The sequence below is a fragment of the Coptis chinensis genome, chromosome 6 (assembly GCF_015680905.1).
Source record: "Coptis chinensis isolate HL-2020 chromosome 6, ASM1568090v1, whole genome shotgun sequence".
NCBI lineage: Eukaryota > Viridiplantae > Streptophyta > Magnoliopsida > Ranunculales > Ranunculaceae > Coptis > Coptis chinensis.
Window position 1 is genome coordinate 60,272,136 of NC_141461.1, and position 13,046 is coordinate 60,285,181.

The 13,046-nt window shown below is 36.4% G+C and overlaps 1 protein-coding gene across 1 annotated transcript; it reads left to right on the forward strand.

The window, feature by feature from the left end:
• Positions 1–779: 779 nt before the first annotated feature.
• On the forward strand, positions 780–12,430 carry LOC147493791 (DEAD/DEAH box RNA helicase family protein). Its single transcript, XM_086566755.1, has 19 exons — positions 780–1,950; positions 2,036–2,089; positions 2,295–2,407; positions 2,559–2,771; positions 2,879–2,957; positions 4,580–4,633; positions 5,232–5,306; positions 5,439–5,492; positions 5,938–5,982; positions 6,466–6,560; positions 6,655–6,781; positions 7,647–7,745; positions 8,027–8,082; positions 8,153–8,255; positions 10,501–10,629; positions 11,192–11,370; positions 11,848–11,872; positions 11,961–12,076; positions 12,289–12,430. The coding sequence occupies exons 1-19, from the start codon at positions 802–804 to the stop codon at positions 12,374–12,376; spliced, it is 2,853 nt and encodes a 950-aa protein (XP_086422881.1). The 5' UTR covers positions 780–801; the 3' UTR covers positions 12,377–12,430.
• Positions 12,431–13,046: the final 616 nt, after the last annotated feature.

Below are 13,046 nucleotides of genomic sequence, written 5' to 3' on the forward strand. Positions count from 1 at the left end.
ATATATTTTACATTTAAAATTTTGATATATAAGTATATAACGTTTTTATTTTTATTTTTTACAATTTTATTCATGAAAAAATAATACAAATGTCATTTTATTAAGCCAAACCTTATAATTAAAAGTGAATAATTCGCAATAATTATAGGCCAAGCCCAACCAACCATTCGCTTAATTAAACCGTATCATTCAAAAATTACCGAATTATTCGCCAAACCTTATAATTCGAATAATTAGTGAATAATTCGCCAATTACTAGCTATGATAGCTAGTAATTATTTAATTATTCACTTAATTATTCAATTATAAGGTTTGGCTTAATAAAACTAAATAATTCGCGAATTTTTGAATGATACGGTTTAATTCGCGAATTGGTTGGGTCGGGCTTATAATTATGAATTATTCGCCAATTATTCACTAATTATAAGGTTGGGCTTAATAAAATGACATTTGTATTATTTTTTCATGAATAAAATTGTAAAAATAAAAATAAAAACGCTATATACTTATATATCAAAATTTTAAATGTAAAATATATAGCCAATTTTAAAGAAATATATTCAGATATACCCGCTTAAAACACGATATCGTATTTTTACCGTTAGCGTTTTATTGGACCGAATATTTAAAAGTATTATTGTTGAAAATTTCGAATCTTAAGCGAATAATTGACGTATCGAACTTTTGCCGTCCACGAATTTACTAGCTATGCATGAGACATCATCATCATGGGCCGTATAAGTGGTTTTGGCGGGAAACAAGAATAAAATGTGTAAACACACACGCACACAACTTTGAAAAATGAAATCCGATTCCGATTCCGAAGGTTCTCACATTTCGACAACTCCTCCAAGAAATACACCAAAACCAAAACCAGAACCTAATAATAATAGTATTAATAATCTCAGAACCGCTTCTTTACTCACACTCCAATCTTCTTACAAACCTAGGGTTAGGTTTAATCCATTCCACTCAGTTCCCATTCCCATTCCAATCCCCAAATCCAATAATAAAAAACACAAAAAAATTACTCACACCAAACCCAAACCCAAACCTAAGCCCAATCCCAAAACCGAACATGCTCTCCCTATGTTACCCTTACACATTACTCACATTTCCAATACCAACCATAATGTCTCTATGGAAAACGTCCCCGCAAATTTCTGCTCTAAATCCACATTCTTCTCTACTCTCAAACGACCCTATGAGATCCCAGAAGAAAATGTAGTTACGGAAAAAGTAGTTGGTAGTACTAGTACTAGTAGTGTTGATGTTGGGAATGTGGGGAGTGGTGAAAAATGCAAGGATAATGTTAAAGTAGTGAGGAAGTATAATGGTAGTTTGATAGGAGGGAATGTGGATAGTTTAGCGGTGAAACGGGTTAAGGTTAGTAATGAAGGGAATTTTGTTAGGCTAAATATTAATGGGTATGGGAAGAGTAAGTTTAAAAATAAGTTTAAACGAAAGTACGGTGGAAGTGGAAGTGGAAGTAGTAGTCTTAGGTCGCATTGGAGAAGTAAGAAAAAGTTGAAAGTAGCGGATGATGAAGAAGGTGGAGATGGGCTTTGTGAGGAAGATGGGTTGGTTACGGAGAACCCTAAGGTGAAGAAACTAAAGGAGGGTGTGAAGTTTAGTTTGGATTTGATTGAACAGGCTGTGTTGGATGTTAGAAATGATGCTTCGGATGAGAACTTTAGGAAGTTGTTGAAGTTTAGTCATGGGTATGATTCGTTTAGGGATGGGCAGTTGGAAGCGATAAAGCAAGTGGTGGAGGGGGAATCGACGATGCTTGTCTTGCCTACTGGTGCTGGGAAGTCATTGTGTTATCAGTTACCTGCTATGGTTTTGGAGGGAATAACTTTGGTTGTGAGTCCACTTTTAGCTTTGATGGTTGACCAGTTAAGACAACTTCCTCCAATGATTCAAGGCGCTGTTCTTAGTAGTAATCAGGTGGTTTAAGATTTCTTGTCTGTTTTAGTTTCTCTGTATGTATGTGTCTTAGTTTGGTTGTTAATTGTTTTTTTTTTGTTTTCAGACGAGTGAAGAGGCTTCAGAAACAATGAGGTTACTTCTAGAAGGAAATATAAAGGTAGACCAACATAAGATAAGTTTGGTTGTTAATCTGTGCCCATTGTAAGCTACATATTGCTTTTGCTGTTGATATTCCGTGCAAAAGAATGATAGCTAAAATGTGATCTGAGAGAAGTTTCAGTGCTATTGGTTGGGTGTGATTTACTTCTCTTTTACTTTTGTAATTAAGAGCAACTGCTAAGAGAGCATATTTTACTTCACAGGTTCTTTTTGTTTCGCCTGAGAGGTTCTTGAATGCAGATTTTCTATCAAAAATAGGGTCAACACCACTTATTTCACTTGTAGTTGTGGATGAAGCTCACTGCCTTTCTGAGTGGTAGGCAGTTCTTTAGTCTATATTCTTGTTTGTAATTTTTGGAGATCAGCATTTCTCTACTCAGTCTGGAGTTTATTTTGCTCCTTTTCTTGCATCGAAATCACTTAAGTAATGGTATTTCATTTGTGTGGAATTGGATCTTTTTTAACAGGTCCCACAATTTTCGGCCTTCTTATTTAAGACTCAGGGCATCACTACTTCGAGCCACGCTCAACGTTCAGTGTATCCTTGCAATGACTGCAACTGCAACAACTAAAACCTTACGTGCTGTAATGTCTTCTTTAGATATTCCGCCAACCAATCTTGTCCAAAAATCTCAAATAAGAGAAAATCTACAGCTATCTGTAACTTTGAGTGGAGATAGGCAAGTAGTTTTGCTTGTGGTAGTCTTTCTGTAGTAGAGTTTATTTTGTGATTCGTACTTATTTGCTATACTTCTACTGACTGTTGTCAATCACATGACTTTTATAGAATGAAAGATTTGGTGGCTTTGATGAAATTATCTCCTTTCGTGGAAATCCGGAGTATCATTATTTACTGTAAATTTCAGGTATGCTTTTCTTTTCTTGGGTTTGAGTATCATCTATATTGCTTTAATTCTCATACGCACTCGCTGATTAAGTGTAGCCTTGAAATTGCATTATTCTGAAACCAAGATTGTGGTGTGCTGTGTCGTAGTGGTGTTTCTGTCGCTACTTTTCTAGTTATACATATGGATATGGAATAAGACACGATGAATAGGTTTGGATGTAATGTGTTCAACGCCCAAATGCACTTCTTTTTGTTCTTCTTTATATCTACTGAAGAATGAAAATCATCTTCATTGGTGAAATGAAAACAAGATGGTTTGTATTTTAAAGGGATTCAAGCTTTGTAGTGGTAGCATGCATATTCTTAATTCAACTCCATTTTCCAATGAGAATCAGTCATTGAATCAGTTGTTTTATAGTACATTATCAGTGGGTCATGTGTTGAAGATTGAGCAATGCCAGCTGGATTGGAGAAATGGCATATTAGGTAAGGCTCAACAGGAAAGGCGCGTTCTGGTCGATTTACTTTAATTCATAAGAAATTATGTTCTCCATGATTGGTACCTCTCCCAGGAGACGACTTAAGATACCACAGAATACTGTGCACAGCCTCAAGATGAGGGATATGTAGAGAGTGCATAAATTGACTAAGGACGCCAACAGCATATGCAAGATCCGGTCTGGTGATAGTCAAGTAGATAAGGCTACCCACGAGTCTTCTATACGTACCGGGATCTTGTAGGAGCTCTCCCTGGTCAGAACAAAGATGATGATTTTGTTCCTTCGGGGTATCAGCAGGCTTTGCTCCCAAAACAAAAGTCTTCTTCAAAAGATCTCAAGCTCACTTAGTAAGGATTTCATCTGAATAAGCTCACAAGCAGTGTGAGCCATTGCTCTATACTCTGCTTCTGCACTCGTTTACCGTGGTAGCCACCAGAGTTAAAAGTGACATGTGACCTAGTAGCCCATGTCAGAGATGCAAGCTGGTTAGACGTTCAAATGTGGCCCTTTTAGTGGATATCTAGATCTCCTGATGGTGGCGTGACTAGTAATCTTGCTGTGTTTTAGAGCTGACTAGTCCTAATTTTGAATTTCAGCAGGTTGCTAAACAATTGGTCCTTAGTCATTGCTAGGGTACTAGAGATTACTAGGACTGATCGCTAGATTAATCACATTACCATGAGTACTAGAATGATTGTTCAGCTACTTGTAAGATGAATGATCACAAAAATCCCACAAGTTTTGCTTTCATGGGTATCAGAAATACTGTCAGTTCTTGAAGTTTCTTGAAGATTTTCTTTTTTAGCGGCAAAACTCAATTCATTCTTGCCCAGCATATAATATAATACTTGAGTGATGAGTCTGCCTAGTGTTAATGTAAGAAGTGTGACATTACCTGGCCTATAGCTTTTTCAGTTTTTCTGAATATTGTCAAAGAGAAAATGCTATTTTGAGCATAACATGGAAAATAAATGAACAGAAAAGTGTTAATTGTGTCGTAAATATTAACATCTAAAACGGAACATTTTTTTACGATGTCTGTGGGGTTGATTATATTTTTTTGATTCGGATGGTAAGTGTGTGTGTTTTCAGTGTTTGAAGGGACTAACTCACTAATTTCAATACGCTAATTCTTTTGCAGTATGAAACCGACTTACTTAGCAAATGCCTTTGTGATAACAATATATCTTCAAAGGTTGGTGTTTTTCCTTATGGTGGCTGCTCTGGTATTCATTTCATATATTCACTTGCATAAATATATATATATATATATATATATATATATATATATATAGATAGATAGATAGATAGATAGATAGGCGAGAATGCAACATAACCTGGATATGGATTAGTAATTTGGCTTTACATTCTTTGGTACAGCCTCCCTGAAACATCCTACAATAAAGTACTATGCACAGCACAATTGGGTTGGGGGGGAGGACTATGAGCAATGCTGCGAACAATTAATGTTATCACCACCAGTATATGCAAGCAAAAACGCACAATTTGAGTCCTCTTAAAGTTCTTTCAGACCTTCACCACCCTCCTGCACTGACCAACTTGTGAGCCTCTTCTTCGTCCTTCTCCAGCACATCATCATCAGTGCAGCTAAAGATGAGATGGTCGTCTTCCTTGTCATCATCATATTCCTCCTACTCCTTCCGTATGTCCCCCATGTTCACCGTCTTCATAACTATAATAGTTATCCCTATTATTATTATTATTAGAATTTATTTATTTCCTTTTGTACTGAATATTAACATGTTATTCGATGTTGTTGCTCGTTTTCATAGAGCTACCACAGTGGCATCCCAGCAAAGGACAGGAGCCGGACACAAGAACTTTTTTGTTCCAACAAGATAAGAGTGGTAAGGATATATCTTAATATGAAAAGTCATACACTAGAGGTGCCTTATGTTTATTTAGTTGTATAATAGGAATCGATTACCATGTGGGTTTTCCTATTGCTTTTAATTAGTGTTCCTTTTTTGTGAAGGAAGGTTGTTGCAACTGTGGCATTTGGCATGGGGCTTGACAAGAGCGATGTTGGAGCTGTAAGATTAAACCCATTTACAATCGACACTTTTTCTTCTATACATTCATCATGTTCATTGGCGACTGAAATTCAACACGTCCTTGAGTTTTTTACTGGCTACCTACAAAATACCACATGGTGTCTTGGTGTATAGCAGGTGTGACCACTGACCTCCATTCAGCTGGTCATGCCTAGCTGATGCTTCTTGCATAGAGTTACTAACCATTTTCTAAAAAAGAACTCTGAATATCCTCAAATTGAAAATTGATCGTTTTGCAATTTTATGAAATTAGTTGGGACTTAGGAATGTTTGCTACTTCACTATGAAGTGTGATTCGGCATGTTTCAGTAATAGGTAAAATCCTCCTTAGTCGGCGTAGGCATTAAAAGGCAATTGATCATTCATCTGTTTTATGTTGATTTTAATTCATTTCCAATGGATTTATTCTGGGTTCTCATTACAGGTTATACATTATAGCTTGCCCGAAAGCTTGGAAGAATATGTTCAGGTGGTTATATTATTATTGGCAGTTAACATCTCTCTGCGTCTTTTTCTCTATATAAATATCTGTGACATGAACCCCATGTGAAGTATACTTCAAAAAGACTCAACCAGTAAAAGTGGACGTACAAGATGAAATGAGGGGTGATTCTTGGTGCAGATAACCTTCCTACAATGGAGACTACCCCCACAGAAAATCAGCTTAATTGAATATGTCTAACCTTGTCTAAAGCTGTTTCCAAAGAAAAAAAATCTGAACAGTTGACATTTCATAACGCTCTAAACAACTTTTTGATATGGTTAGACATATGAAAATGAGGTTATTTTCCATGTGGATGATCTCTATTGTGGGGAATCTTCACCAAAAATTAGCCTTTAACTCATTGCTCTTAGTGCTGGAGTGTTTTTGTTTTTTTTTTGTCTCCAAATGTAGCTTATTTGGAGTTTCATGTAGTTAGTTGGACTTGAAGAAAACTATATTTTTATGCAGGAAGTTGGGCGTGCTGGACGGGATAGTAGATTATCATTTTGCCATTTATTTTATGATGATAGCACTTATTTCAAGCTTCGTAGTCTTTCGTACAGGTGACATTCCTTTTACTTTCTTCTTTCATTGGATTTATCATTATAATTCTCGACTGACCAAAATTTCCATTTTATTGCAATATTGTGAGGTCAGTGATGGTGTAGATGAATATGCAGTGAACAAATTCCTTGCTCAAGTATTCAGCAGTACGGGTACACCCGGGAAAATCTGCTCTTTGGTCAAAGAATTTGCATCTCGAAAATTTGATATGAAAGAAGAGGTCTCGTCCATTTATTTAATCTTCAGTAAGATTGCAGTGTTTCCATCTATTTTCTGTGAAGATACTTACTTGACGAAGTATTCATAGATACAAATGTATTGAAAAACAAAAAACAGCATTTACCTTCTCCAGTCAACAACTTAGGTGATAAACTTTTATTAATTCACCTATATTGCATCTGTTTTTTAGTTTCTACTTGAGAGAAAGAAAACTCTTAAAATCTGTATTGGTCTAAGTTACATTGACACGGATAGGTGTGTCCGTATCGGACACGGATATGAAGTGTCTGACATGGCGAAATATCAAAATTTGAGGTAAATCACATACAATGTGTGTCTGATATGTGTCCGATACGGACACGTGGATACGTATCCGACATAGATTTTTTTTCAAAATATGGCGTGTCCATGCAACCTAGGTATTGGTAAAGCATGAATCCGTCAGAGTTGCTAATATCAGATAGGAAACATGTGAAAGAAAATACAAGATTTTGTATATATGCAAAAAAGTAATCTTGATGATGTATATTCTATAAAACCTTATCACTACAGAGTGAAAGGCCTTTGAAGCTAAGTTACATTGACGCAAGCACATGTATCCGTACCCGGCACGCGAAGTGTCCGAAGCGGCAACATACTAGAAATTGAGGTATATCACAAACAATATGGGTGTGTCATGGCTGACACATATTTTCACTAGAATTTGGTGTGTCCATGTAAATCGGCTTTGAAGAAAGCTTTTGACCTACTTCTTTTATTACTTTACTGTACTTTGACAGGATACAAAACATTTACTTGCTTCCTATGGGGCTTGATTTGCCATGCTTTATACATAAGAACTGTCTCTTCTTGATTATGGGTGGCAGGTGATGCTCACAGTTCTAACACACTTGGAGTTAGGGGAAGTGCAGTATTTGCGCCTACTACCACAGCTGAGTGTTACTTGCACTTTATGTTTTTACAAGGTGATTACTCAACTGCCTTTACTATGTAATTTTGCTAATTTTGTTTATCGCATATTATTGTACTGTCTGTCTAATCTTTTCAAATCGTCGGTTGCCTGTCATGGCTCTCTGGTTAGAGGCATGTCGATACAATAGGATGTCAATCTGATCCTACAAGTAAGATTGTTTCATGGCACAGTGAAGTGTCATGGGGTCTGCATGTCAAGAATTAATGTTCATGCTTATTTATACACCTTTCTTATCATGAAAGTTTATTTATTTGAAATCTTCACTACATGCAGACCACTCCTGCAGTGCTTTCTGGTATGGATATTGTGGTTGCTGAAATTTTGAAGAAGTGAGTTTTCTATATTTTATTTTATGAATAGGCATTCCAATACTTTGGCTTATAGAATTTGACAACTCAGGTCTGAGATGAAGCAAGGGGCATATGTGTTTGACTTACCAACTGTGGCAAACAACATCGGTATTACAACTATTGAATTGTCCAATCAGTTGCAAAATTTAAAGGTATAAATGTCTTAAAGTATTTTGATCATCGAGTAATATTTGCTGTGTGAACCAAAATTTTTGTTTTTATTATTATCATTCCACTTACCTACCACACAATTTGATGTTATTGTGATCTTGAATTATCATATTACACAAGACGTGGTCTTGTAATTGTTAACTTTCATGTTTGTTATTCAATATAGTAGTGATGAATTATCGGTAGACCCTAAAGGTTGTCTGCTTGTTGTCATTGTCTTTAATTGTTGTCTTCCATGGGCCTCAAGGCTGACGGTCTTTTGATGCATCCCTTCCTCCGGGAAGCATATATCTCCCACAAGTTTCGTGTTTCTTTGGAAGCTCATTTGGGAAAGGGGTGTGCTCCAGTTTCCCTAGACATGAGAAACTTAACTGTGAATTTTTTGGGGAAATGTTTTTGTTGCTTGTTGGAATCACATTTGATGCACAAGAGAAATTAGTTTCTTGAACAAAAATCTTTGACTTGCCAAACTTTGTTGGAAAGTTACTAAGAATACCAGGTTCCGAAAAATTGGACGATGCATTTGCAAAATTAAAAAAATCCCTTTTCAACCTTTTCTCTTGCTTTCATTTGACACCTTGCTAGTCACCACCCAAAAGATATTTTTATCATCGTATTTTCTTGTTTATGAATAAACATGGATGCACTAATGTACTTTACCTCTTATAAAGTATGTAAGTATTACTAGTGTTAGCAAGTCGAAGAAGAAAAAGGAAAAAAATAATAATATAAAAGCTTTTATCCTACTTTAGGTTCTACCATTTGTTTCCCAAATTACATTGACATGGATGTGTGTCCGTTTCCAACACGGATACGAAGTATCTGACACATTGAAATGTCAAAAACTGAGGTATATCACATACAATATGTGTTTGTCGTGTGTGACAAAGGACATGGATACATATCCGACAAAGACACTTACTAAAATATGGTGTGTTCATGTAACATAGTTTGTTATGCATATCTTTTTTCTGGTTCGCAAGCAATACTACTTATCTTGTGTCAGGTTCTTGGTTCAATTATTATTATTTTTTAAAACTTTTACCAGTTATTGGAAAGAATTGTTTGAGATCAGAAAGAAATTCGAGATCCTCTAGAGAAGGATATTTAAGAAACACGATACTATTGATCTTTGTTTTCGTTCATAGATGTGTCACATCTGAAAATAGCGCTACTATATATTTTCATCGCAGTACCTTGATGTATTGTTCATATATTTTGGCTTAATTTGAAATACTAGATTAGGTTTCTTTGACAATAGAACATACACTTTTATGTTATATGTCATGCTATCTATTTCTAGTAATGAGATAGTTAAATTTGGGGCATCAGTTCAAAACCAATTGGTGATGAATAGAGCGGCCGTAGGAACTATATACTGTAATGCAAGGCCTTTAAATTATATGATGTGGGCTATATGCTAACACTTCAACACGCTCCCTCACGTGAGGCATTACAGGAGCCTAACACATAGACAACATACTAGGGTTACGTGGAGTAAACGGGCCTTTTGGGGCAAACACAATAGCCTATACTGATACCATGTTAAACTTTGGGGTATCCAACTCAAAACCAATTCGTGATGAATGGAGTGACCCTAGGAACTATATATTGTAATGCAAGGCTTTAAATTATCCTTTGTAGACTATATATTAACACTTCAATACGCTCCCTCATGTGTGGTGTTACATAAGCCTAGACAATATACTTGAGTGACGTGGAGTAAGCTAGCACTTTGAGTCAAACACAATAGCCTACTCTGATACCATGTTAAACTTTAGGGCATCCAACTCAAAACCAATTGGTTGTGAGCGGAGAGGCCAAAGAAATTCTATACTATATTGCAAGGCTATAAACATCCCATGTGGGACTATACTAGACTTCTCAACACGCCCCCACGTGTGGCGTTACTTGAGCCTAATACATAGATAACACAACTTGGGTGACGTGGTGTAAATGGGCCCTTTGGGCCAAACACATAGCACTCCGATGCCTTATTAAACTTTGGGACATCCAACTCAGAACCAATTGATGATGAGTGGAGCTGTCCCAGCCTCCCAGGAACTATATACTGTTATGCAAGGTTTTAATATCTCACATGGGACTATACTAACATCTCAACAGAGATCAAATGTCTATGGATAAAGCCTATATCTCTTGCTACTCCCTATTTTTACTTGATAATATGTCTAACTCTATTGTTTTTCTCTTTTGGTGAGATTTTAGGCTAAGGGAGAAATAACATATGAGGTGAAGGACTCGGCGTTTTGCTATAGGATTGTAAAGAATCCTAGAGATTTTTGTTCCCTCACATCACAAATCACAAGGTGGTTGTCAGAGGTTGAAAGCTGTAAGGTAATTTGGTGTTTATGTTAATTTATATATTTTCCCAGAAAAGGAGTAATAATTTTAACGTCAATGTGTTCTCCTAACTATTGGTGTTGGTGTCTAAACACCTGTTTTTAGCCCAATTATTGATTGTATAACTTGTACATCTTTATACTGCACTTTGAAAGTGTTGTTTTGTGTTGGAACTGTTATGATGTACACATGTACACCTTATTGATGAAATAAAGACCTACCATTAATTAGTCACTTCATGAAGGTGTAATAAGCAGGAATTCACACTATGAATCAGCCGATGACATTAAATGTTCATCTATGTGTTTGTACCTTTCTTCCACTGATGTGTCCCTGAGTTTTTATCACCTTCAGTTTTAAGAAATCAAATTGCATCATTGATGGCAGTTCAGGTCTTATATTAGGAACATTTCAAGGACAAAGCTTTTGTTTGCATTCTCAACACCGAAGTCCAGCCTATTGGCCACCCTTTTGAAGTGTGGAACACTTCACAGTTTTTTCAACACTTTCGGCGATTATTCTGAAGGAAATGATTTCATAATGCACTTTGTAACAGGTGATGAAGTTGGATGAAATGTTTAATGCTGCGACCTTCACCACACTCATGTGTGATAAGACAAATGGGTGTTCTGGTACACTACATACACACTGCCTGCAAAGTAGGATATCAGACTACTTCAGCAGGGACAATACTGACTCTCACGGTGGTTACCAAAATGCAATGGGACGAAGCAGGTAATTACTCTGTACACCTGTCTCTTGTTTCATGATAGAATGTCGAAGTTTAGGAATTCAGAGAGGGATACTTTAAAAAAGGCCAAAACCTGCGAGTGGAACCATTAGAATTTGAGTAGGGACCATGTAACTCCACCATGAGTGAGCTCCTTACTCCCTTGAACTGGGTATTGTTTGATGATCTTAATCTTTCCAACCATAATGCTTTCCGGACAGCTGGTAGATGGTTCTAATCTTCAGATAAGGTTATTATTTGAATAATTTTTTCAGTATCTGATGTGAACATCAGTTTATGCCTTTTATGCCTATTTAAGATCTAAATAAGACCAAAGAGTGCTGAATTCCTATTCTCTTGCATTGTTAGCATTTTAAGAGCACAATTGGGAAATGCAGTTTTGCTTTCCTCCCACAAGTATTCTATTTGCTGATGAAATTTTCTTTTGGTAGTGCTGACTGATAAATCTTTTGCTTTTGCAGTCCATTTTTGCGAGCAGATATAAAGGTGAGGCTACTACCAGGCCTACACAAACATTCAGACCTTGTAACATTAAGTTAGATTAAAATTAAAGTGCTCCTTTTTGGTGGAATAGGTATTTTTGCAGAGTAACTCGCATGCAAAGTTCACCCCGAGAGCAATTGCAAGAATAATGCATGGCATCCCAAGCCCAGCATATCCTTCTTCAGTTTGGTCAAAAACCCATTTCTGGTATTGTTAACATTCCTTTAATTTTTATTTGACTACTTTTATGGTTTGATGGACTGCACCACTCCATCCTTGGAGCAAACTTGAATACTTAGCGTTTGCATATATTTTGTCCTGTTGATATACCATATTTTTTCACATAGACCACATGGCGCCTCTTTGTTTGACTCTTTAGAATGTCATAACTTAACTAGTTTTGTGAAATCTTGTGACAGGGGAAGGTATTCAAAGATAGACTTCCCAGCTGTTATGGAAGCAGCAAGTGCGGAGCTTATGAGTTTTGCTGGGAAGGATTTATTGTAACTGTAATTTAACCTGTATCTTATTTATTCAGCAATAAAATTTTGTTGTACTTGAGGGTGTTATGTGCAGACTGGCTAGAAACGATCTTCAATCAACCTAGAGTAGAGACCAGCATCAGTTTTTCTGAAGCATCATTATTGGTGTACAGAATGGATTCCAAACCTTGCAACACGACCTGTAAGACAGAGGAAGCCATCCTTTTAACAACGTAGAGATATGTCCAAGATAACACGGTGTACCACAGTTTCATGTGAAAAGTTTCATTATGATTGCCTTGTTACAAATGCTTAAAATGACCTTTGATAAATACGAAGTTGGCATGGATCCATGGACCAAGGCGTCAGTGTTAGGGTTGATATGGTAGAAGCTTTTTAGGTCCGCATTTTATCATTGCTGTTTTGCTTTACCTTTTACCACTCTTTTTTTCCCCTCTTCGTTGAGAAAGTTTTGGATATTTAATAAACATGACATACAAAGAGAGTTTAGATGAGATACATACATACATGAACATTATATGGGCAGGTTTAAATTTACCAAACATAAGAGCATTCCCAATGTCACTATGAGGGGAATAGGTATTTGTCACCCTTATGGAGCTAAAAACCTTTGCCCAATGCAAGAGTGACAATAAGGGTAGCTTGTAACTCACTGATAATTAGGGTAGCACTTG

Bases quoted from the DNA above. Each gene is read 5' to 3' on its own strand.
- LOC147493791 (XM_086566755.1), top strand. From the start codon at position 802: ATGAAATCCGATTCCGATTCCGAAGGTTCTCACATTTCGACAACTCCT. The intron at 2,772-2,878 runs GCAAGTAGTTTT...TGACTTTTATAG, and splicing joins GTAACTTTGAGTGGAGATAG to AATGAAAGATTTGGTGGCTT. The intron at 8,083-8,152 runs GTGAGTTTTCTA...TTGACAACTCAG, and splicing joins GTTGCTGAAATTTTGAAGAA to GTCTGAGATGAAGCAAGGGG.